This window comes from Gracilinanus agilis, chromosome 1 (genome assembly GCF_016433145.1).
Source record: "Gracilinanus agilis isolate LMUSP501 chromosome 1, AgileGrace, whole genome shotgun sequence".
Lineage (NCBI taxonomy): Eukaryota > Metazoa > Chordata > Mammalia > Didelphimorphia > Didelphidae > Gracilinanus > Gracilinanus agilis.
The window spans coordinates 382,834,251-382,858,827 of NC_058130.1; the positions used below are offsets into that span (position 1 = coordinate 382,834,251).

The following is a 24,577-nucleotide window of genomic DNA, read 5'->3' on the forward strand; positions in this document are numbered from 1 at the left end:
AGGTGATTTGGAAGGAAGAGACCCTTGAGAGAACAGCCAAACAGAAAACTCATAATAGGCAGGGACAAGAGGTATCTATGGACTTTAACTAGGATTGTAGCCGTGTTAATGAAGGGACAAGGACAGACATTAGAAATGCCATAAAAACAAAAAATAATAGTAAGATTTGGTAATAGGCAAGTTAATGTGGAAGCCAGGAGATATAGATCTGGTAATCATTTGCAGAGAGATGATAGTTAAACCCATGAATATGAGAACACTAAGTGAAAAAGTATAGAGGGAAAACAGAAGAGAGCTCAGGACAGATTTTTGAGTGATACCCAGTGTTATGGGGCAACACAAATGAAGATAAGCAGAGAAGATTGAGTAGGAAAAAAACTTAAGAGAGAAGGTTATTACAAAAACACAGAGGGAAAAGCATATACAAGAGGAGATAATCAACAGAGTCAAATGCTATAGAAAAGTAAACAGATCTGAGGGTTTAGAAAAGGCCATCAGATTCAGCAATTAAGACTTTACTGATAACCTCAGAGGGAGCAGTTTCATTTGATGATGATGTTGGGAACCACAGTGCAGAAGATTTAGCAAAGATTGAGAGCAAAGGAAGTAGAGCCACCTAAAAATAGATGACTTTCTTAAGGAGTTTAATTAACCAAGAAGGGGAGGAGAGAGATGGCGTAATAACTTGAGATGGCAAGATTAAGAGAGTGTTTTTTGAGGATGGATGAGACATCATTGTATTTATAGGCAGCAGGAAAGGAGCCAAGAGACAAGGAGAGATTGAAGATAAGAGAAAGAGTGGGGAACATAATAGAGGCATTCTTCAAAAGAAGTGAGGAAGTTTGATCAAGGATGCATGTAGAGCTGTTGGCCTTGATAAATATAAGAGTAGCCTCTATCTGAGAGTGAAGAAAAGAATATAATAGTAGGGGAAATTTCTGAGCAATGGAAGATGAGAAGGGGAGAAGTGAAAGCTCATGTCAAATCTTTTTTTTTCCCCCAGTGAAGAATGAGGAGAGATCCTCAGTAGACAGAAATAAACAATTAAAGGCAGCACTGTTAAGAAAGTCTCAAGTATAGACAGGGTTTGAAACAGCAGTATAGAAAATGTAATAATGAATGGATTATGGAAGAGTAGAATGATTGCTTCCTGCACTGAGGGTCCAGCTGAGATTGGATAACAGAAATTATTTGTTTGGGATTGCCTTTTTTCTTTAAAAAAAAAATTAACATTCAATTTTAAATTTTTAGTTCAAAATTATCTGCTTTCCTTCAGCACCTCCCTCATCTATTGAGATATGATATGAGTAATATGATGTCCATTATACAGTGTGAAGCTATATAAAACATAGCCATATTGCTGCTTCTCCCCCTCTCCCCCAGTAAAAAAGACAAGAAAAATAAAATGGAAAAAAAAAAGTTCTGTTTAACCTCAGAGGTAGATTTAGGACAAATGGTGTATAAGTTAGAGCCATAGATATTTGGTTCAGTGTTTAAAAGTATTTTTAATAATTAGAGTGGTCTAAAAAAAAGAAAGACCTTCCTTAAGGGAGCAGGTTTTGTCTTGAGTGGTATTTAAATATAGATTCATACCTTCATCTGTCATAGTTGAGTAGTGAATTTTAGAAGTTATCCTTTTATCATGACTACTTCTCCTTAGGAACCAGCTTCAGACAATTGGGATAGCTGCTGCCAACACATGGGGCTTATTCCTCCTTGTTTTATTGTTGGGGTATGGCTTGGTGGAAATTCCTCGATCTCATTGGAATGGAGCTAAGAGGGGTTATCTACTCATGAAGACATATTTCAAGGCTGCCAAACTGATGACTGAGAAAGCAGATGCAGAAGAGAATTTAGAGGATATAATGGAAGTAAGTAGATATTTTTGAATTATAGTATTTGTACCTGTGAAAACATTGAGAAGAGTGCACACAGTATATCTATTTTTTAGCTAAAATGCTGGTGGGCCTGGAACTCTGAAAATTAGGCAGTGGGAAATCCTCCAAGCTACTTTATCCCTAAACCTCTTAACTTTGTGTTCCTTATTAGTCATTAAATTAGATATCACAGCCAATAAATTCTCTCTAGTGGAAACTTCATCTTTATAGTTAAAGAAAGCTCAGAGGTTAAGGTAAAGAAGTTCATCTCAAAAATATTTTAAAGATGATTTGCCTAGTGCTATATTAGTAGATATGAAAATAGTGACATTTATGTAGTACTTTAAGGTTTACAAAGCACTTTCCATATTTGCTCCTTACAGAACTCCAAAAAACATTAAATAACTTCAGTTGTTGACAGTGTTTGAGCCTAGATGTTTCTTGAAAATTTTTTATCTTTTATTTTAGCTAGCATTTATTTGTATCTTTTCCACTTTCCCCTCTCAAATGATGGGAGAGGGGGAAGAGTACAGCATACATAGTTTAGTAAAACAAATTCCTATGTTTACCATGTCCCAAATTATATATCTCATTTTACTTCTTGAGTCCACCCCTCTCTCAAGAGAGCATGTTTCCTCATTAGTTCTCTGGTCAGAGTTCTAAAGTCTTTTTGTAGTGTTACTATAAAATTATTCTCATTCTCGCTTCACTCCATCAGTTTTTATAATTCTCAGATTTCTTTGAAACAGTTTCATTCATCTGCCACTCCCCCAATGCTACTCCTTCCTTAATTTCCTGTTCTTTGCCACTCCTGAGTCATTATTAATTTTTCTGTATGTATAGAGTCTTTTTCTCTTTCTCTATTTTCTCCTTTCTCTGAAGTATAGGCATGGAGGTATTACTCAGTGGGCCAAAGGATATGCACAGTTTAGTGGCTTTGGAGGCAGAATTCCATATTGATTTCAAGAATGACTGGCCAGGTTTACAGCTCCAACAACAGTGCATTGACATGCCTGTTTTTCCCAAAGTCCCACCAACATTCCCTTTTTGTTATGTTTGCCAAGAATTGCTTTTATTTCTCTGAAGCATTTTTCCTTTGAAAACTGCCTATTTGAATCCTTGGACCTTTTGTCAATTGACAAATGGATTTGTTTCTTGTAATTTAAATCAGTTTCTCATACATATCTTGGAAATTAGAACTTTTTTTCAGAGAAACTTGTAGTATAGAATTTTTACCCTAGTTAACTTAACTCCCTTTTTCTAAAACCCTTACCTTCCATTTTAGAATCAATATTGTATATTAGCTCTGGGCAGAAATGAGGTAAGGGCTATGCAGTGGGAGTTAAGTGACTTGCCCAGGGTCACATAGCTAGGAAGTATCTGAGGTCAAATTTGAACCCAGGGTCTCTTATCTTCAGGTGTGGCTGGCTCTATCCACTGAACCACCTAGCTGTTGCCACTCATTCCCTTTTAATTTTAACCAGGTTTGTTTTGTATGCGCAAAATGATGCTATGATTCATATTAATTCCACTTATTTTGTCCAAGTCATAGATAATAATATGCTGAAGCTTATTTTTATCCAATATGCATTTTGGAGGGAATTTTTTCACCTGTAATTTTGAATGTTTTGAAATAGGGGTATCACATGGTTTGCAATCATATAAAATCACTGGGAGAATATTGGTGTTAAGCAATAATTCACATTTCCATAGTAACAAAAGGACTTATGAAGTCCTTTCTTTGCATTACTTACCTCACAAAGCTGTGGTATTATATCAAAAGATATGGGCTCTTTGGCAGCGAACCACTTGGGTTAGGGTGTTTTAGTGGACTTTAAGGTAGGATAGTTTCATTGAGTTCAAAGATTCACAGAACCTCAGCTAAAAGGAAAGTCACAGACCTTTGACTAACCTACATATGACACATACTTAAGTAGTTCAGTCATCCAGCATTTGTTTGATGAGGCCTCTGGTCAGTAAGAACTCAATGCCTCCCAACTCAGCCCATTTCATTTTTAGATAATCTGATTATTGGGAAGTTTTTCCTTATGGGAAGCCTAAATTTACTTTATCCATTTCCAAACGTTTTTAATTTTGTGTTTTTGTGTCAAGCAGAAACAAATCTATTCTCTCATCCCTAAAATAGCTTTTCAAGTAGTGAAAGATAGCCATGATGTCTTCCCTAGGCAACCTCACTTTTTTGTGGGGGGAGGGGGCATATCCTTATATGGCTTATTTTATGTCCTTCACATTTCTTTAGTGGATGATCTGCTGCTTAGCAACATCATTCTCAAAATGTGACTACTAGAGGCAAACATAGTACTTCAAATATCTTCTTAGCATGTCTTTTTATTTTAAGATCTTTTTTAGTCATAAAAATATTTTAAAATTATAATGCATACAATGAGACTTAACCAACAAACTGAGCTACACTGTCAAATTTGAGTAAATTTAACACCTTTGAATACTGCCAGCATTTATTCAAATTATGATATTAGAAAATCTAGATTGTACTCTGGGGCTTACAGAAAAATACATCTTAATTTCATAATCCACATATCTCATTATTACTCCTCTTTAGCCTCCTGATTAATTGGTAGACTATTATGGCTTAATGTAGCCTACGGTTCTGTTAGCTTTTTTTCTAGTCACCTTACCTCCATCTTGTATTTTTTAAGTTGATTTCTTGAATTCAAGTATAAGATCTTTTATTTATCACTATTAAATTTCATCCTTTTAAGATTTGGTTCAGAATTCCAGCCCATTAAAATTTTTTACTTTTTGTTCCTAGCCATTTTCCAGTGTGCTAGCTGTTCCTTCCAGCTTTGTGCCATCTGAAAATTTGACAAGCATGCCATCTATGCCTTCATCTCAGTCACCAATAATGTCAAGCCTCAGAGAACAAAGCACAGATACCACTGTGATTCTTTGATCTCTGAATCACTCCTGGACAACAGCATTACACTTTGGATCTAGTCATTTTAGCCAGTTCTTAATCCACCTAATTATTGTGTATCTCATATATTTCCTCCTTTTACACAAGAATAGTATGAAACAATATCAAATACCTTCCTTATTTGTAAACTATACCCAAATCATCCCTCTGCTTTATTAGTCTAGTCATTTTCTGAATGGAATTGAACTCATCTGGCATGACCTATCTTTGTTAAAGCCTAGCAAATCTTTATTATCTCTACTTCCTTTTCCAGATATTTACTAATTATCTCTTCAACATTATTTTCTAGAACTTTGCTAGGAATCGGAGTCAAGCTATTTGGTCCACATTTGCAAAAATCCATTCTCTTCACTTTCTTTTGAAAATCTGGCCCATATCTATTCCTTGTAATTGTCCTATTATACACAACCTTTCTTAATCATTTATTTTTAAAAATATTTATTTGGGTTAATTAGTCAAGATCTGCCTTTCTCCCTTCCTCTCTAATCAGAACACAAGAAAAGCAAAAACCATTATAAACCTGTATAGTCAAATCAAAACAAATTTTCACATTGGTCATGTTCCCCTAAATTATTTGTCTTATTCTGAGTCTTTCATCTTTCTATCCAGAAGTAGGTAGCATATTTTATCATTTGACCTCTGGAATCCTGGGTGGTCATTACACTGATAAAGTGTTCAGCATAATAGTATTCTATCTCATTTGTATACTCTTGTGATATATCTCTTCTCTAATTTATGGATACCCCCCTCAGATTCCCATTCTTTGCCACCTCAAAAAATGTTATAATTTTTTTAAACATCCTTAGAACTAATCCCTCCCTTAATCTGCTCTACTTCTAAAATCCCCTTACCTTTTCTCTTTTCTTTCTTTTTTCCCTTTTGAGTAAAATGTATTTCTCAACTGTGTGTATTTGTATGTTCTTCCTTCATTTAACTAGTGTAAGAGGGAGATGAGAGTGAGGACAAGGTGTCAGCTACTCCCTCCCATACCCTCCTTCTTGTTTGGATAGATGTATACTTATGCCACCTGATTGTGTGATAGAATTTTTTCTTAACTTCTTCCTCTTGTTGTCACATGTATTCCTTTTCCCTTCTCTTTCTGTTCTTTTCTTAAGACCAACCTTTTTGGCCGTGAGAGTCATAAACGCCACATTTTTTAAAATGTAATTTCGTGAGAGCCGTACAATTTGTTTAACACCGAATACAAGTTAATATGTGCATTTTATGTAAGAACAACATTTTTAAAGTATACTAAGTCTCTGAACTATTTTTAATAAAGTTATTATGTGCTAACCAATGATGAATAAAGTACATTAATGTGACTTCTGGTGCTGCATGGTTTTGCTGATTATTAATCAAAATTATTTTGATTATTAATCAAAAAACAAGACTTAATGGGGCACTATAGTAATGATATAACTGTACACATACATATAAAACTCCTTTTCACTAAGAAAATTGCTGAAATAAAGAGAGAAAAATTCAGGGAAGAATACTTTTTCCTTTCCCTCTCTCAAGTCAGGCAACAGAAGAAGAAAAAGCTGCCGGCCTGCTGGTTAAGCCATTTGGCCACATAAATTAAGTAGATCAGGAGATTACAGAAAATAACATGACTTGTGTTCAGGCATTAGTAAGTAGTAGGGGAGGAGGGTACCTTTTCATGGAAAACTGGCCAGGACACATCACACACATTTCCTGGTACAGGTGTTTATCAGTGCTGCCTACTCAATCATTCTGTATCAAATGAAACAACTACTGGGGAGAAATGCTTCTCACTAATGAAGCATATGTAAAGATGTAATCTGACTATAGTTCCCCTTTAAAAGCAGGTAGAAAAGTTAAAAACAATAACAATCCCACAAATAGGGAGTGCAGACTCCAAGAATGCACTGAGATAAAGCCATGTAAATCAGAGGCAGAGGGGTAGAGAATGTAGACAAAAGTGATCAATCACTATACAGAACCCCAAGATGTCAGTAATGGGTGTGGAAAGAGTAAAAGGAGGGCAGAAGGAGGAACACACAGCACACCTACCAAGCCGAACTAGAGACCAGGATTCGTCTCGTGAGGCAATATCAATGAGGGAGCTTCTATCTTAGAAGATAGTCGTGGTACCAAAAGGATCATGTGACATATCACGTGACGCACGATGTCATGCGTAAACTGTTAGTTACTGTGCTGTGGTTGACTTTATGACTCTTGCAGAAAAAGTCATATCTTGGCTTGAGAACTATGCGTTGCCGACCCCTGCTTAAGACCATCAAGGCATAAAAGAACCACTCCAAGACTTTGTCTAACTCCTTTTATCATTCCTGATGATGATAGTTTCATGGAGGGACACAGCATCTCCTTGTGTATGAAAATAAGTAGTTCATCTAGGTATACTCCTTTATCACTATTAATAATTTATGTTTATCTTTTTATGTTCATCTTTATTCCTGTATTTAAATTTCATAATTTCTGTGCAACTCCAATGGTTTCATCAGGAACACTTGAAAGTTCTCCATTTCATGAAAATCTGATTTCCCCCCTCATAGCATTATACTTAGTTTCACTGGGTAAGTTATTCTTGGCTGTCAGCTCATATCCTTTACCTTCTAAATTATCATATTCCAAGTTTTAGGCTCTCTTATTAATGATGACTGTTAAATTGTATGTGATCTTGATTGAAACTCCTCAGTACTTGAATTCTTCCTTTTTGGCTGTACTTTTTTTTTAAATCTTGAAAGCTCTAGATTTTGGCTGTGATGTGCTTAAAAGTTTTCATTATAGGATTTTTTTCTCCCAGGAGATGATTATTGAAGTCTTTCTGGTTCTACTTTGCCTTATGCCTCTTTTTTAGTTATGACCTTCAGGTTAGTCTGATGATTCTTAAAATTTTTCTCCTCAGCTTGTTTTCAGTGTTATTTGTTTTTGCTATGAAATGCTTTTACATTTTATTTTATTTCTTTAGCCTTTTGATTTTATTAGAATGTTTCTTATTGCCTCATGAAATCGTTAGCTTCTCTTTGGTCCATTCGAGCTTTCAGAGAGTTTTTTGCTCAGGCAAAGTTTTGTACCTATTATGACAAGCTATTAATTCTGATTTTTTTTCTACCATATTTATAATTTCTTTTCCAAGTTTTTCCTCAAATGCTCTCATTCCATTTATTAAAGCATTTTTAACTTTTAAAACTATCTTTTTGAGGAATTCTAGTTGAAAACTGTTTTTTCTGAGGCATCTTCTAGGTTTGTTTTTTTATTTTTTTAAACATTTATTAATATTTATTTTTTAGAAAAGTTAACATGGTTACATAATTCATGCTCTTACTTTCCCCTTCACTCCCTGAGCTCTTGCCCCCCCACCCCCTCACATGGCTGATGCGTATTTCCACTGGTTTAACATGTGTCATTGATCAAGTCCTATTTCCAAATTGTTGTTAGTTGCATTGGTGTGGTAGTTTCTAGTCTACATCCCCAATCATGTCTGCCTCAACCCATGTGTTCAAGCAGTTGTTTTTCTTCTGTTTCCACTCCTGTAGTTCTTCCTCTGAATGTGGGTATTGTTCTTTTCATAAGTCCCTCAGAATTGTCCTGGGTCATTGCATTGCTGCTAGTACAGAAGTCCATTACATTCTATTTTACCACAGTGTATTGGTCTCTGAGTACATTGTTCTTCTGGCTCTGCTCCTTTCGCTCTGCATCAATTCCTGGAGGTTTTTTCAGTTCACATGGAATTCTCCTTTGATCACAATAGTATTCCATCACCAGCATGTACCACAATTTGTTCAGCCATCCCCCAATTGAAGGACATACCCTCATTTTCCAGTTTTTTGCCACCACAAAAAGCACAGCTATAAATATTTTCGTACAAGGCTGTTTATCTATGATCTCTTTGGGGTACAAACCCAACAATGGTATGGCTGGATGAAAGGACAGGCATTCTTTTATAGCCCTTTGAGCATAGTTCCAAATTGTCATCCAGAATGGTTGGATCAGTTCACAACTCCACCAGCAATGCATTAATGTCCCAGTTTTGCCATATCCCCTTCAGCATTCATTACTCTCTCCTTCTTTCATTTTAGCCAATCTGCTAGGTGTGAGGTAATACCTCAGAGTTGTTTTGATTTGCATTTCTCTAATTATTAGAGATTTAGAACACTTTCCCATGTACTTATTGATACTTTTGATTTCTTTATCTGAAAATTGCCTATTCATGTCTCTTGCCCATTTATCAATTGGGGAATGGCTTGATTTTTTTATACAATTGGTTTAACTCCTTGTATATTTGAGTAATTAGACCCCATCAGAGTTTCTTGTTATAAAGATTTTTTCCCAATTTATTGTTTCCCTTATGATTTTGGCTACATTGTTTTTGTTTATACAAAAGCTTTTTAGTTTGATATAATCAAAATCATTTATTTTACATTTTGTAATTTTCTCTAACTCTTGCTTGGTTTTAAAATCTTTCCTTTCCCAGAGATCTGACAAGTAAACTATTCTATGTTCACTTCACTGATTTATAGTTTCCCTCTTTATATTCAAGTCATTCATCCATTCTGGATTTATCTTGTTATAGGGTGTGAGATGTTGATCCAAACCTAATCTCTCCCATATTGTTTTCCAAATTTCCCAACAGTTTTTGTCAAATAGTGGATTTTTGTCCCAAAAGTTGGGCTCTTTGGGTTTATCATACACTGTCTTGCTGATGTCACTTACCCCAAGACTATTCTTCCACTGATCCTCCCTTCTGTCTCTTAGCCAGTACCATACCCTTTTGATGACTGCTGCTTTATAGTATAGTTTAATATCTGGTACTGCTAGGCCCCCTTCCTTCACATTTTTTTTTCATTATTTCCCTTGATATTCTTGATCTTTTGTTATTCCAGATGAACTTTGTCATAGTTTTTTCTAATTCAGTGAAAAAGTTTTTTTGTAGTTTGATAGGTATGGCGCTAAATAGGTAAATTAATTTGAGTAGAATGGTCATTTTTATTATGTTAGCTCGTCCTACCCATGAGCAATCAATGTTTTTCCAATTGTTTAGATCTAGTTTTAATTGTTTGGAAGGTGTTTTGTAGTTGCTTTCTTATAATTCCTGTGTTTGTTTTGGTAGATAGATTCCCAAGTATTTTATATTGCCTTAGGTGTTTTTAAATGGTGTTTCTCTTTCTACCTCTTGCTGCTGTGATGTATTGGAAATATATAGAAATGCTGATGATTTATGTGCATTTATTTTGTATCCTGCAACTTTGCTGAAGTTGTTGATTATTTCTACAAGCTTCTTAGTTGATTCTCTAGGATTTTTTAAGTAGACCATCATATCATATGCAAAGAGTGATTGATTAGTCTCCTCGTTGCCTATTTTGATATCTTCAATTTCTTTTTCTTCTCTAATTGCTACTGCTAGTGTTTCTAGTACAATGTTAAATAATAGAAGTGATAATGGGAATCCTTGTTTCACTCCTGATCTTATTGGAAAGGCTTCTAATTTATCCCCATTGCATATGATGCTTGTTGATGGTTTTAGGTATGTACTGTTTATTATTTTTAGGAAAGGTCCTTCTATTCCTATACTTTCCAGAGTTTTCAATAGGAATGGATGCTGTATTTTGTCAAAGGCTTTTTCATCATCTGTTGAGATAATCATGTAATTTTGTTTGTTAGATTGTTGCTATGGTCAATTATGTGGCTGGTGTTCCTAATGTTGAACCATCCTTGCATTCCTGGTATAAATCCCACCTGATCATGGTGGATGATCCTCTTGATCACTTGCTGGAGTCTCTTTGCCAGTATTCTATTTAAAATTTTTGTATCTATGTTCATTAGGGAGATTCGTCTGTAGTTTTCTTTCTCTGTTTTTGATCTACCTGGCTTTGGAATCAGTACCATATTTGTGTCATAAAAGGAATTTGGTAGGACTCCTTCTTTGCTTATTATTATGTTAAATAATTTATATAGTATTGGGATTAGTTGCTCTTTGAGTGTTTGATAGAATTCACTTGTGAATCTATCAGGCCCTGGCGATTTTTTCTTAGGGAGTTCTTTGATGGCTTGTTCAATTTCTTTTTCTGATATGGGATTATTTAGGTATTCTATTTCTTCTGTTGTTAATCTAAGCAATTTGTATTTTTTAAATATTCATCCATATCTCCTAGATTGCTATATTTATTGCCATATAATTGGGAAAAATAGTTTTTAATGATTGCCTTAATTTCCTCTTCATTAGAGGTGAGGTCTCCCTTTTCATCTTTGATACTGTCAGTTTGGTTTTCTTCTTTTAGTTTTGTATTTTTAGCACCTCTGTTACTATAATAACTCATTTTGGTAGGGTTTTTCTTTTATTTACTCATTTTTCTAGCCTACTTCCTGAATTCATGCTTGTTGTTAAGGCTGGGCTCTGCCATACTTTCGGAGGGAAGATCTGGTCTGGTCCTGTTGTTACTTTCTTAGAGTACTGGGTGTTATCCTATTCTAGACTCTCAGGGGCAAGTTAGTTACCTTCCAGCTTTTCACTACTCCTAAAGAATTCTGATCCAGGGCAAAATTTAAATGTGGTGTGCTCCCCCACCCCTTGGTCTGCAAGTCCCTGCCTGGGTTTGGGTCTGAGGAAGAGTAGATGGCACTGGACTCCCCCCTTATTAGCCAGCTGGATATTTCTCTTGGTTCAGAGTAGCAGTACTGTAGCCTCCCCTTTGGTCTGGGCTTTCTGCCTTGGTTATTTCTCTACAGAATGGGTTAGATGCTTGAAGTGAGAGCCTGATCTGAGCTTGCGTTCTAAGCCTCATCACCACTATTGCTGCTGCTGCTGGATTCCAAACTTCCTCTTTTGACAGAACACCACTTCATGGTTACCTGCTTGGGAACACTACTTCTGTGAAAAGATCCTATTCTCAGTCTGACCTGTATTTGTGATCTGCAACTGTGTGATGGGCAGCAAACCTACCACTTGACAGTTGTCCCTATTGTAGTCCTCTGGTATGTGTCTAGGTTCCTCTTTTACCCCAACTTATAGTCTCCCCTTTTGCACTAGAGTGCTCATGCACTCATGTGCCCCTGCCCCAATCCTGTCTACAGTGTTTTCAGACCATTCTACCTGTCTCTCTGTACCTACTTATGCTGGACAAAGGACTCACTGTGACTCTTTCTTGATTTCCCCAGATTTAGGTGAGTATTCCATCTGTTTGTAGGAATTTCTGCAGGGGAACTCACCACACTACTTCTAATCACTCTGCCATCTTGGTTCTGCTTCCTTCATAATCTTTCAAGAGTTCATTGACAGTAACTCATCAGTATCACCTACCTGTCCTTTTTTTCCATATACATCTTTGAAATATTAAAACACAAGATTAAAGACTGAATTTCATCATATGCTGAATTCCCTTTGGTTCCAAGAATTAACATATTTCTTTCATTAGAAAATTAGTCATATAATTTCCCCCATTTTAAAGAAGAGAAGAAACGAGTCATATCTTCTGGTCTCAAGTACAGTGCAACTAGCCATCTAATAGCATCTAATAAAAGTTTCTTTTTGCTCACTGAATAATTAACAAACATTAAAAATTAAATAACATACATTAAATTATTAGGAAAACACATCTACCTATTCTTTCAATATCTTGGGATGTAGTTCATTTAGTTCTTGTGACTTAATTTATTAAAGAAAGCTTTGGTGTGGGCTTTTATCTTGAGTATCAACTCTTTAGTAGTTTGTTTTTCCTTTCTAGTCCAAAGGTCTGTTTGACAGAGCTAAATCAAAATAAGAAGTGACAGCAGTGGTTTTCTCCCTAATCATTTGCTCATGTACTTTGATCCTCTTTTTTTTCCCTAATTCAGCTTAACAAATGCTTTTTTGTTGTCTTTTAACTTAACTCAGCAACCGTGACTTTAGAAAGTAAGGCACTCTTGACCTTCTTGGTACAAGAATTTTGGTACACTTTGTTAGCTATCTTCCCTTCATGACTTAACTCTATTTTCATCTTTTGTACATGTCTTTTCAAAATTCAAGTTCTTATCTGAATGCAGCAAAATTTTAATGACTTAGAGATATGTGTTGGTTAATTTTGCTGAGCCACTTTTATACTTTTTTTATTCATTGTTTTAAGATATAGCTCTAGTAGAAATTAAAAGGAGACAGAAACATTGCAAAATATAGGTGATGGCTTAGCAAGGTAAAATGTCTATAATCCCAGCTACTGGGGAGTCTGAGACTGGTGGAGTTTTGAAAGAGCTGAGGAGTGCAAAGTGTTAAATTTTGGGGGAGGGGCAGCTGGGTAGCTCAGTGGAGTGAGAGTCAGGCCTAGAGACAGGAGGTCCTTGGTTCAAACCCGGCCTCAGCCACTTCCCAGCTGTGTGACCCTGGGCAAGTCACTTGACTCCCATTGCCCACCCTTACCACTCTTCCACCTATGAGACAATACACCGAAGTACAAGGGTTAAAAAAAAAAATTGGGGGGGGGGGCAGGAGTTTGATCAAAAGGCAGTGCACAAAACACTTAGTTTATTATTAGGAAATACAAATAAGAAATAGGAAGAAAGAAAGTGAAAGTAATCTTATAATAGTTTGTAACTATACCCTAGATCCCAATCCTAACTAAATTTCCCTAAGAAACCCTAAATCTATCTGCCTCAGAGGGCAGTATCTTCTGCTAGGCTGAAGTCCTCCCCTACTCTCTCTCTTTCTCTAATAATATAACCACTATCTATCTGCCTTATCTACCCAAGTTATAAATAATCAATAAGGCTATTAAGGTCTTAAATCCCTTTCTCTGACTAGGAACAGTTCCAGAGAGAGAGCAAGTCACACCCTTTCCCCAGGAGACCCAGAGACAAAAGCTCTTTGCAGTTGTCTCCAACTGATTCACTCCCCTCAGCCATGCCCTTCTTAACCATCACTAACTGACAAGTGGCACAGCAGGGGGTCTCCTACTGGAAAAACTTATTACTCTTATTCCTCTTAAATATAAAAAAAGGAGAAAATAAAAATTCTTTTAACAGGAGGAAATATATTTCAGGCTTTGGGATAGGTTGAGCTTATGTATTTAGGATGGTTATTGAATCTCAAATGTAGAAAAAAGCAAGTATGCCAGTTTCTCTAGAACATAGAATATGTGGAGGGTACTAATATTGGAAGAATTGGGACTAGAAAACTCCTTTTATAGATGATGAAACCAAGGTAAATTATCTCAAGATTATACAAAGCATAACTTGAGGTTGGATTCAGTACTCTTTCTCTATCTCTACTTCTAAAAAGCTTTCTGAAAACTTAAACCCCTATGCATTTTTCATCTGAGTTGCTATAACTCTGTCTGTGATTTGTACAGTTGAATTTTTTGACCCTAAGAACAAAATAAAAGATTTTTAATTGGGCCTTTTTGTAAAATTCATGAGAAAACATCAATAGGAATGTGGAGTTGTCTAGCTATAATAGTGGTAGTATAAATAAAAGTTCTGAGTAAAGTTAGAGTCCACTATTTTCTTTTAAGCTATATTTTGTTAAGTGCTGACCTATTCAAATAGAGGTCAGTAGAGAACTTGAGGTTAAGATAGGTAGATTTCATCAGAAATTCAAATAGAGGTCAGTAGAGAATTTGAGGTTAAGATAGGTAGTATCATCATAAGAGATGATAATTAAATCAATCGGAGCTGATGAGAGATGACCAAGTAAAGTAGTATAGAGGGAGAAGAAATGAGGGCCCAGGATACATATACAGAAACAAAGACTTTTCAAAAGATAAAGTGGGATAAGGAGATTATTTCCAATGGAAAGTATTGACAATTTTACAAAATTATATAGCACAGAAAAATTTTGATTTTTAAAAATTTGAATTACCGCTTTTTCAGGACTTCCTCAAAAAAAAAAAAACAAAACAAAGACCAAGCCCATTGTTTCAAATGATTAAGATTCTTTTGGAATCTGATTCTTTCATCCAATGTATTTACTGCCTCTTCCATCTTCAGCATGTGGGCCTGAATTATGGTGGCTGTAGAATCAACAGGACTTATTAATTGGTCAGATGTGTGAAGCAAAGGTAAAAGAAGGACCAAAAATAATTTTGAGGTAATGTCAAGTGTGGTGAGAACACCAGCAGAAATATAAAAATTCATATGAAAGAGTGGGTTTGCAAGTTGAATTCAGTTTTGGACAAGATAGGTTTTGAGGTGCCAGCAGGGTTCCAAAGTAAAACTATCCAGCATACAATTTAAAATGTAAATTTGGGGCTCTGGAGAAAGGTTGAGGTTAGAGATACAGATTTTAGTAGGCTTAGCATAAAAGTAATACTTAAAACATGAGTCAATAGATAGCCAAGGAAGAGGAAGAAATGAAGGAGTTTTGTAGATAATAACACTTGAAAGAATGGAGAAAAGATGAAGAGTCAACAAAAGAGAAAGAAAAGGAATAGTGAGAGCTAAAGGAAGAGAACCAGAAGATAAATTGACAAGGAAATTAAGGGAGAGAATGATATTAAGAAGAGAAAGGTTAGTGCTTGATGCTATTTGTAATGAGCCCAAGGAAGATAAACACTCAAAAAAAGGCCATTGGCTTCAATGAGAAGAGGGTCATTAGGGATGCTGGAGATTACTATTTCTGCTGGGATTTAATACCTAGATTACAAGGGCTTTGAGGTAGAATAGATTGCCAGTATAGACTGTTCTTTCTTTAAATTTTAGTTTTAAAAATTTTCAAACTATTCTCCCATGCTATTTCACACCCTCCCAAAACCAAACCCCCCAAACAAAAACCTTTTAACAAATTAGCATAGTAATGCAAAACAAATTCTTACATGGCCATCTCCCTAAATGTGTCTTATTCTACATATTTTAGCCTAATGTTTCTATCAGGAGGTGGGTAATATTCTTTATCATTTAGACTATTTTTTTAATAAAATTAAGGAGAGAGATAGCTTAAGAGGACAGGTGGATTAGGGGAACTTAATTGCCACTTAATTGCTTTTACTCATCTTCTATTTCTGAAAACAGACTTTTAAGCAGAATTGAATGATTTTTAGAAGATAGTCGAATATTTGTCTTGTGGCATGTGATATTAAACTTTATGTAGATTTGTGAGCAAGAAACATAAGTTATGGGATAGATGGGATCACAAAAATTTTTTAGATTGTTTAGTACAGGGGTCGGCAACATATGGCTCTTTCTGCAGGAGCCATAAAGTCAATTTTTTTTCAGGTGCTGTTACAGGAGTGGGAACTGTTACAGGAGCGCACGCTGTACAGCTCTCATGAAATTACATTTTAAAAAATGTGGCTTTTATGGCTCTCATGGCCAAAAAGGTTGCCGACCCCTGGTTTAGTAGAAGTAGTATTTACCAAGCAAGATAACCAAATATCTATTAATGTGCTAAGTAAAACACAACAGTATTTTGTTTCCTATGAACAAAACAACCTGATCTTTCAAAACTTCTCTATACCTTTTGATTAGTCTTCTCTTATTACTCAGATATATGCAATTTAGGGAGTGGAGTCTGATATTTGTTTTTATTGCTCAGATTAAAAAAAAACACTTGATATATTCTTAGATGTTCTGGCTATTTGAAGTTATTTAATAATTGATCATGTCGATAAGGTGGAATGGTTTTACTGCATTAGGAAACTTAGTTCCACTTGAAAATAGAGGCTATTCAAAGGTTCCTTGAAAATATTGTGCAGTGTAACTTCTATTGTATTTTTATCCTTTTGTATTAGTTCTGGCAATTGCAAACTTTTCTGAGCTCATGTTTGATCATATGAAAGACAATGAATGTAAAATATAATGGTGCAATAAGAACTTACATATTAAAATTCTTAATGGGTTTTCATTTTTGGTCTATGTTTTTCAAGCAGTAATGACACTCAGAGAAAGGAACTTTTTCTTTTGTATTATAAAAGGCTGATGGAAACTAAGGTTTCAAAGTATAGTGTCTGAAACAAGTATGGTAATAGAAAAAATAATAAATTTGACATGGGAAATAAATACATATATATCATCCACAAGTTTGCATAAATATCCTCTATACTCTGCCTTTGAAGTTTAACCTAGTATTCTAAAGAAATGGAAACATTTGTTTTTTTCTTATTTTACAGGAAGTTCGAAAAGTGAATGAAAGCATAAAGTATAATCACCCTTTGAGAAAATGTGTTGATACAATATTAAAAAAGGTAATTTAACAATTATATCTTAGATACTGGCTGTTTTATGTACTTTCTTCATATGTATTTTAAGAGTCTTCAAAACTCTATAACTTTTCTAAATTTTTTTTCAAAAACTTGTTTTTAATGTCCTGATTGTGATTTTAGGTAGCCAACCTTAACCATAGGTACTAGAGAACATAAGAAGTATATCCTTTTTCTTTTTTTTTTTTTAATAAATTTTGAAAGAATGCAGCTTAGTTGAATTTCTTTTTAGTTGTTTCCACATGCAATTTTTCCTTTTGTTATAATATGCTTTACACAAAATACTTTCACATTACTGTAGACTAAGTAGTAGAAGGTACCACAGAGTGATAGTGAGTGTGCCCCTTACAATGCCCTTATACTTGCTTACTAAAAATACATCTCTCTTTTTAAAAAAACATCGATTTGATTTAATTCTAAGTATTTGATTACTCAGTTACTCCTTTGTTATTTCCCAGTGTACATAAAATGAATAGCATGGAATGTATGAAAGAGTGAAGGGGTAGCAAGAAATACTTTGCTTCAGTATTGAGCAAATGTATCTGGATAGTTGTAAAAACTGAATCATCTAAAAAATTTACCAAATGTATTTCCAATATACTTATTTAGTGGCCTGCTCTTTTTTCTCTCCCATATCCTAAGTTCACTGTCTTGTAACTTGTTATGTTGACTTTGGTAAAGATGAAAGATGGACCACATGGCTTAACTATAGCCATTTTCTTTTCTTATAAGTATCCTAAGCCTCCATTGTTTCTATCTGTTGAACATATCTCCATGGTTACTTAACTTGATGAATTAGTTGATTTATTAAGTACCTTCTTCATTATTCTATTATTGTTGGAAATGAACCATTCAGAGGTAGTATACCTGGATACTCATGATTAATAATCAATGTGTTTGATTTCTCCACATACTTAAATTTTCAAGTTATCGTTCAGCTCATAATGTGCCTTCTCTTTAGAACCCTTGCCAACTAGCTTTGTAATTAATCTTTAAATCTCCAAACTTAGAAACATACATATGAAGATCGTGATTGTGGTGTTAAACCTAAATTAGGGAAATAAATTTAAACCAGTAAGTAGTCTGAATGTAGAATGTAGTGGGATCTTTTTTTTTTTTTTTAAATAATTTAACCACTTTTTAAATATTAAAACTCTTTATGTTAAAACATTTAGAAATATGATTGTCATTCCTCTCACCTCTGTCTTCTTAACACTTTCCTATGTGTGTTCTATGATCCTTCCACAGTGACTTGCATGTTTCTTCCTCAGCCATGCCCTTGCATCTTGCATCTCTGTGCTTTACCTCTGGATGGTTTGACTCCATCACTGCTGCCTCTTTGCTTCCATGACTTGAAGATTCAACTAAAATTCCACCTTCTGTGGGAAACCTTTCCTACTCCTTGAATTCATTTCTGATTGACTATTGATCATATATCCCACAGCAGCTGCTCTTCATGCCTTCCTCTCTCAGTAGGCTTGTGCATCTACTTTATTCATTTCCATTTTGAGATCATCTCCTTTTTTCTCCTTTTGTCTCCAAAACCTCTAATTATCCTCTGCTTTGTTTATGCCATAGAAGGAAAGGTGATCTTTGTCCTAGTTAAGATTAGCACCTCTCTTTGAACTCTGGAATCTAAGCTCTTCTTTCCTTCAGGCACTTGCCCATCATCACCCCTCACTCCTTTTCATCTTCATTCACTACTTACTTCTTTGTTACTTTTCTAATGCCTATTGCTTATGTCTGTGGTTCCTTAAATAGTTTTCCATAAGTCCTGTAAATCTCTACTCTTTTTCCATGTCTCCCTTAATTTTTAATATTGGATTTATATAATTATTTCAATATTTTAAATATTGGATTCATAGAAGTTGGGTTCAAATCTGCTTAACCTTTAAGCCTTTGGACCTGTTATTTTAACCCCTTTGGGCCTACAGTTTCCTTAATTGTAAAAAGAGAGGAATGGGGCAGCTGGGTAGCTCAGTGGATTGAGAGCCAGGCCTAGAGACAGGAGGTCCTAGGTTCAAATCCGACCTCAGACACTTCCCAGCTGTGTGACCCTGGGCAAGTCACTTGACCCCCATTGCCTACCCTTACCAATCTTCCACCTATAAGTCAATACACAGAAGTTAAGGGTTTAAAATTAAAAAAAAAGAGAGAGAGAGAGAGAGAGGAATTGGCCTGGATGACCTCAGATGTCCCTTCTAACCATAAACCTATGGTCCTAGACAGAGTCCTTCATAGTAATTGCTTCCACTTTCATACTCATTCACTCCTCTATCCTTTCAGTCTTGTTTCAGACTCTACTGTTCTAACTGATAGGACTCTTTTCAGAGGTCAGCAATAATAGCTTCTTGATTACTAAATTGGATGGCCTTTTCTCAGTCCTCATCTGCCTTGATTTTTTTTGTTTTCTGTAGAATTTGAATGACCATTTCTCCTTATCTAACTTCTTCTCCTTTGGCTTCATCATCTCTTAGTTCTTCTACTTATCACACTACTCCTATTCTTGGATCTTCTTTGCTGGTTCATTGTCCTTTTCCCAGATCATATCTATTCCCATGGATTGTTATTTACTTCTATAAAGATAATTCTCATTACTGTATATCTGGTCCTAATTTGTCTCCTGAATTCCATCCTCGCATTTCTAACTGACTATTGGTTATCTCTTCCTTGGTGATCTGCTGACACTTTGAATTCAACATGCCCCTAAAGTACCAATCATCTTAGATCAGTGATGGCGAACTTTTTAGACTGCATGTGAGGGGAAAGAAGCCTGCCTGGAAAGGGGGGAAGAGCAGCACATGTGCCATACTTTTGCCCACATGGTCTTAGACCCTCCCTGATCCTCCCCTGTCCCTCACCAACTAAAAGTATTCTTCATCTTTCCAAATTTTCTTTGACTTGAATATTTTTTCTTCATCCTCATTCTCTCAGTCTTGCCTTTATTTAGTTACCTACCTATCAAATTCTTCAATAGTAGAATAAATGGGAAACTTGAGAACAGAAGCTGATACTTTTCCACATATATCCTCCATGCTTATTAGCATAGTGTCTTACGCAAAATAAGTGCTTAAAAAAAGTTTACTGGATTGAATTGAATCCAAAATAGTAATCAAGAAGCAAAAGTTTTGAGAAAGTTAGCTATGATGGAAAATTGGAGATTTTTTCATTAAATTGAAAAAACTTATATTCTGTATATGCAAAAGTGCTTATTATTTTAAAAAATATATATTTTTTCCTAATAGTGTCCTACAGAATACCAGGAAAAAATGGGTAGGAACATGGATGACTATGAAGACTTTGATGAAAAACATAATACTTACCCAAGTGAGAAAAGTTTGGTTAAATTACATAAACAGGTAATAAACTTTTTTTTAACTATTTCATTTATTAAAGATTTTAGCTATTGCCCACAAATGTGGAATTTTTAATTGTGTGATTCATAAGCTTGATTTCATTTTGCCCTTGTCTTTTGTCCATGTCACTGGTTACATGTTCATGTATTCTACAAGATTTGCTTAGATGCCATCTCCACTGTTATCTTCACATAGTTTAAAAAATAATCTTCCTAACAATTTTTGAATGAGACATTCCTTATAATTATTAAAGTTCATTAAGTTTAACTCTTACTCCATGTTTTCTTACCTAGGTCATTTATTCAGTTCAGAGACACCGTCGTACACAAGTACAGTGGCGAATTCTTTTGGAACAAGCATTTTATCTTGAAGATGTGGCAAAAAATGAAACCAGTGCTACTCGTCAGTTTGTTCATACTTTTCAACCACAAGAACCAGAAAACAGATTTATCCAGTATTTCTATAGTCCAACAGTTGGTATGGGCTAAACTGTAAATTTCAAAATTAACTAATATTAACTCCCTTTTTTGTGCTCTTAATGCATGTATTTTCCCCAAGGATGTATATAGTTTAATTATTCCTATTTGACATTTATTTCCATTCATAATGTGCTATAAGTCGTTTTCAGTGCTAAGCCAAAAAACCCCATAACTGTCAAATTATTCTTCATTTAGTATAATCATCCTAATCTGCATTATATCTCTAGCTCTGTATATGGAAATATTCCAGATTTTTTTTGTAACATTAGCTATAAAGCCAGTAATTAGGTTTTGATGCAGGGGCAGCTAGGTGGCACAATAGATAGTGTCATCTAGATCTGGGAGGTGCTGGGTTCAGATATGGCCTCAGGCTTCCTAGCCTTATGACTGGGCAAATCACTTAACCCTAATTGCCTAATCCTTGCCACTCTCCTGCCTTGGAACTGATACTTAGTATTAATTCTAACACATAAGGTAAGGGTTTATTTAAAAGAAAAAAGATACTTGATGCAATTGATTCAGTTGTTTGGGTTTTTTTTTTCTTCTCCTAGCCTATATAGTAGAGTGTACAGTGCTTAAATTAACCCTTTTCATTAAGTGATATAATTTTAGGACCTGCAGTGATACAGCTTGCCTATTTATCTTTTTTTATCCACATGTTCCAATCTTCATATTTAATGCTTTCTGTTCTTGCCACTGTGTATGCTACTCCCCTCCCATGCTGACACCCCCTCTGCAACCCTACTGCCACTACCACACAAAAATAAATATTTTCATTTCTGGTCAAGAAATGAACTTTCAGATTAACTGACTAAAAAGTAATTTTTTAGAGTGCTCTCAGTTTGGAGAATGGAAATCTATCCTGTTTGACCAGAAAATCATTTTTTTCTTGACTGTAGTTTCTTCTTTAACTATTAGCTACATGGTGTAAACTTAAATGGATTTTTCCTTGTCATGCACATCATAAGATTTACAGAATTAACATCCAAAACAAACTCAGATCTTGCTATCTTTGTTTTTTATAATGACATTCTAGATCAGTCTTCTGTCTAATGAATATTTGAATAACATTTTCATTTAATGTGCTATGCTATTTCCTATGTATCATTACACTGTCATGTCAAAACTTTATAAATCCTTAAGACCACATGAACACAGAATTGATAAAATCCAGGTTATCTAACTTTTGAATTTGGGGGAGGGCAAAATATTTCCTCAAAAACTGAGTTGCTGCTCATCCTTTTTTTTTCTGCTACAGTTAATCCCCCATCAGGGAAGTGTTCTTGGAATCTTTAATTATCATCCTTGATGCTAAGTTGAGCTGTGTCTGTTTCTCTATAGCCTCTTTGGCAAGTGAGAGGGCTGCTTCTCCTTGTTCTTTCTTTCTATGGTCTTTGTGAACTATGTGGTAAAGAATTTTGTCTGAACTCAAAAAACTAGCTAAGTGAAATTATTGCATTTTTTTCTTTTCATAGGCTCTTTTAACCTTTTAATTTTCTTTTGTCTTTCAGAATGGTACTGGGAATGTCTTTTGAGGCCCTGGTTTTACAGGATACTTGCTGTTGTTTTGGCCATCTTCTCTGTGATTGTCGTTTGGTCAGAATGTACATTCTTTAGCACTAAACCTGTCTTATCCCTATTTGCAGTCTTCATACAACTGGCAGAAAAAACATATAATTATATATATATCGAGGTCAGTTTGGCATCTGTCTATCATATACCAGCGTATATCAGTATATAATAGTAACTTATTTATATAGCACTTTATGGTTTGCAAAGCACTTTCTTCACAATAATTCTATGCTTAAATAACATTTGTTCTCTCTTTCATCAAGTAATAATGAAAGGGAAGAAGGCATCTAATATATTATTTGAGAATAAGTTATGAGTAATTCGCAGTGTTCCTAGGTAGAATACAGAGCATCAAAAACATTTAAGCTAAAATTTATTTAATAGTTTTTCCACACTTTGACCCTCTAGTATTTCTATGAGGAGTCACCAAGGAAATAAGAACCTTTGTTTGTTTTGATAACTAAATACAAAGCTTTATTATTATGAATAGATTTTGTCCTGATTGAATTAACTTTAATTTCCTAGTTACAGATATTTATTAGTTTTAAAATCTATAATATTGCTACTTAGAATACTTTAGTTTGTGGGTGATATATAAATATATGTGTGTGTATACACATACACACATATACACAGACATGTAATGTTACATATAAAATGGAAGTTAGGGGGCAGCTGGATTTAGTTAGCTGGTAGTAGATTAAGAGTCAGGCCCAGAGACAAGAGGTCCTGGGTTAAAATCTGGCCTCAGACACTTCCTAGCTGTGGGAGCCTGGGCAAGTCACTTAACCACCATTGCCTACCCTTTACCACTCTTCTACCTTAGAACCAATAATATTGATTCTAAGACAGAAGGTAAGGGTTTTTTAAAAAAAAATCGTTAATTTTAAGTTAAATTCATGGGTTTTTTATTGATGCAATTTGAGTTTTCCCAACTAAAAGTATTGTGAAACCTCTTACAGAGTACATTTTCTGAAGGCAATTAAGTAAAACTTAATATTATGATTACATAAATTAAATCAATTTTATAAATTCAATTTTTCCTTTGCTTTCAGATTGCATGTTTTCTTTCCATCTTCTTCTTAAGCATCTGTGTTTATTCTACTGTCTTCAGGATCCGTGTATTTAACTATTATTATTTAGCATCACATCACCAAACTGATGCTTACAGTCTTCTCTTTAGTGGCATGTAAGTACATGGTGATTAAAAATTAACACAAAAATCTCTCCTTTGTATACATACCTTCCTTATTTGTTATTGTTTTTGGACAATGCAAATAACTGAGTTAGTCTGAGGAAGGATCATTTGGTAGGAAAAACAGAATCTGTGATGGTAACTGCTCTAGAAGTTGGAGATAAATTTGAACATTCAGCACAAAAGTGTCACATCTCTGCCTGAGGTATAATTTGATCTGAATTGAGGTGCTATTTAGAATGACTTGTTTTCTCTGGAACCAGAAAATCAATATTGGTAGTGCTTCATAAATGTTTACTGTATTAAGTTGAGGATTGAAAAGTTCTTACCTTAAACTATGCCTACAAATAGAACCAAGACAGTAATCTCCAAATGGAATAATCTGCTTTGGGACTTTGGAAAGTTTCTTCTCACTTAACAGTGTTCAAGGAAAGACCAGGTGATAACTTGTCAGCTATGACAAGCTTCCTTCATAGGCTAGGAAATCCAACTAGATGAACTTTAAGATCTTTGCCACCATTTCTTTTTTATTAGCTTACATTTCTTTGATACATGAAGAAGGGGATTAGGAAAGATTTAGAAGAGTACCTAGATCTGAGGAGCTGATAAAATGCATTACTTAATCTGCAAATAACTGGATGTTGTAGCAAATCTTTTCATTTTTAATTGCCTACCTTTTATACCTTGTTCTCTGATTTAAACTACCAAAATTACCAGTCATTTTCATGCAGCACTCAACAAGAAGTGGTCTTTGAGTGTATTTCCTCTGGTGCTTTGCTGTTAAGAAGAAATGTAGACAGGACAATCAGATATTACAAGTTTACATTCCTGAAGATTCTCTTCCTTCTCTGCAACTCACCCCCGACCTTAGCAGGCCTTGAGTTACAATAGAAGTGCTAGAAAAAGTAGTTGGCCTTTAGAAGTTTTGACTACCAACTTTTTCAAAATCATCCCCAGACAAATAAGGGTGGCTTATGTTCAAAATCCCAAATAAAT

The 24,577-nt window shown here is 34.9% G+C and overlaps 1 protein-coding gene across 1 annotated transcript in view; it reads left to right on the plus strand.

The window, feature by feature from the left end:
• Positions 1–24,577, plus strand: part of LMBRD2 (LMBR1 domain containing 2) — a 60,592-nt gene that overhangs the window by 18,217 nt on the left and 17,798 nt on the right. The window contains exons 6-11 of the mRNA XM_044664353.1: positions 1,661–1,871; positions 16,890–16,964; positions 20,225–20,338; positions 20,629–20,812; positions 22,326–22,507; positions 23,442–23,575. Coding sequence (XP_044520288.1) covers positions 1,661–1,871; positions 16,890–16,964; positions 20,225–20,338; positions 20,629–20,812; positions 22,326–22,507; positions 23,442–23,575 — 900 coding nt within the window. The remainder of the gene's footprint in view (positions 1–1,660; positions 1,872–16,889; positions 16,965–20,224; positions 20,339–20,628; positions 20,813–22,325; positions 22,508–23,441; positions 23,576–24,577) is intronic.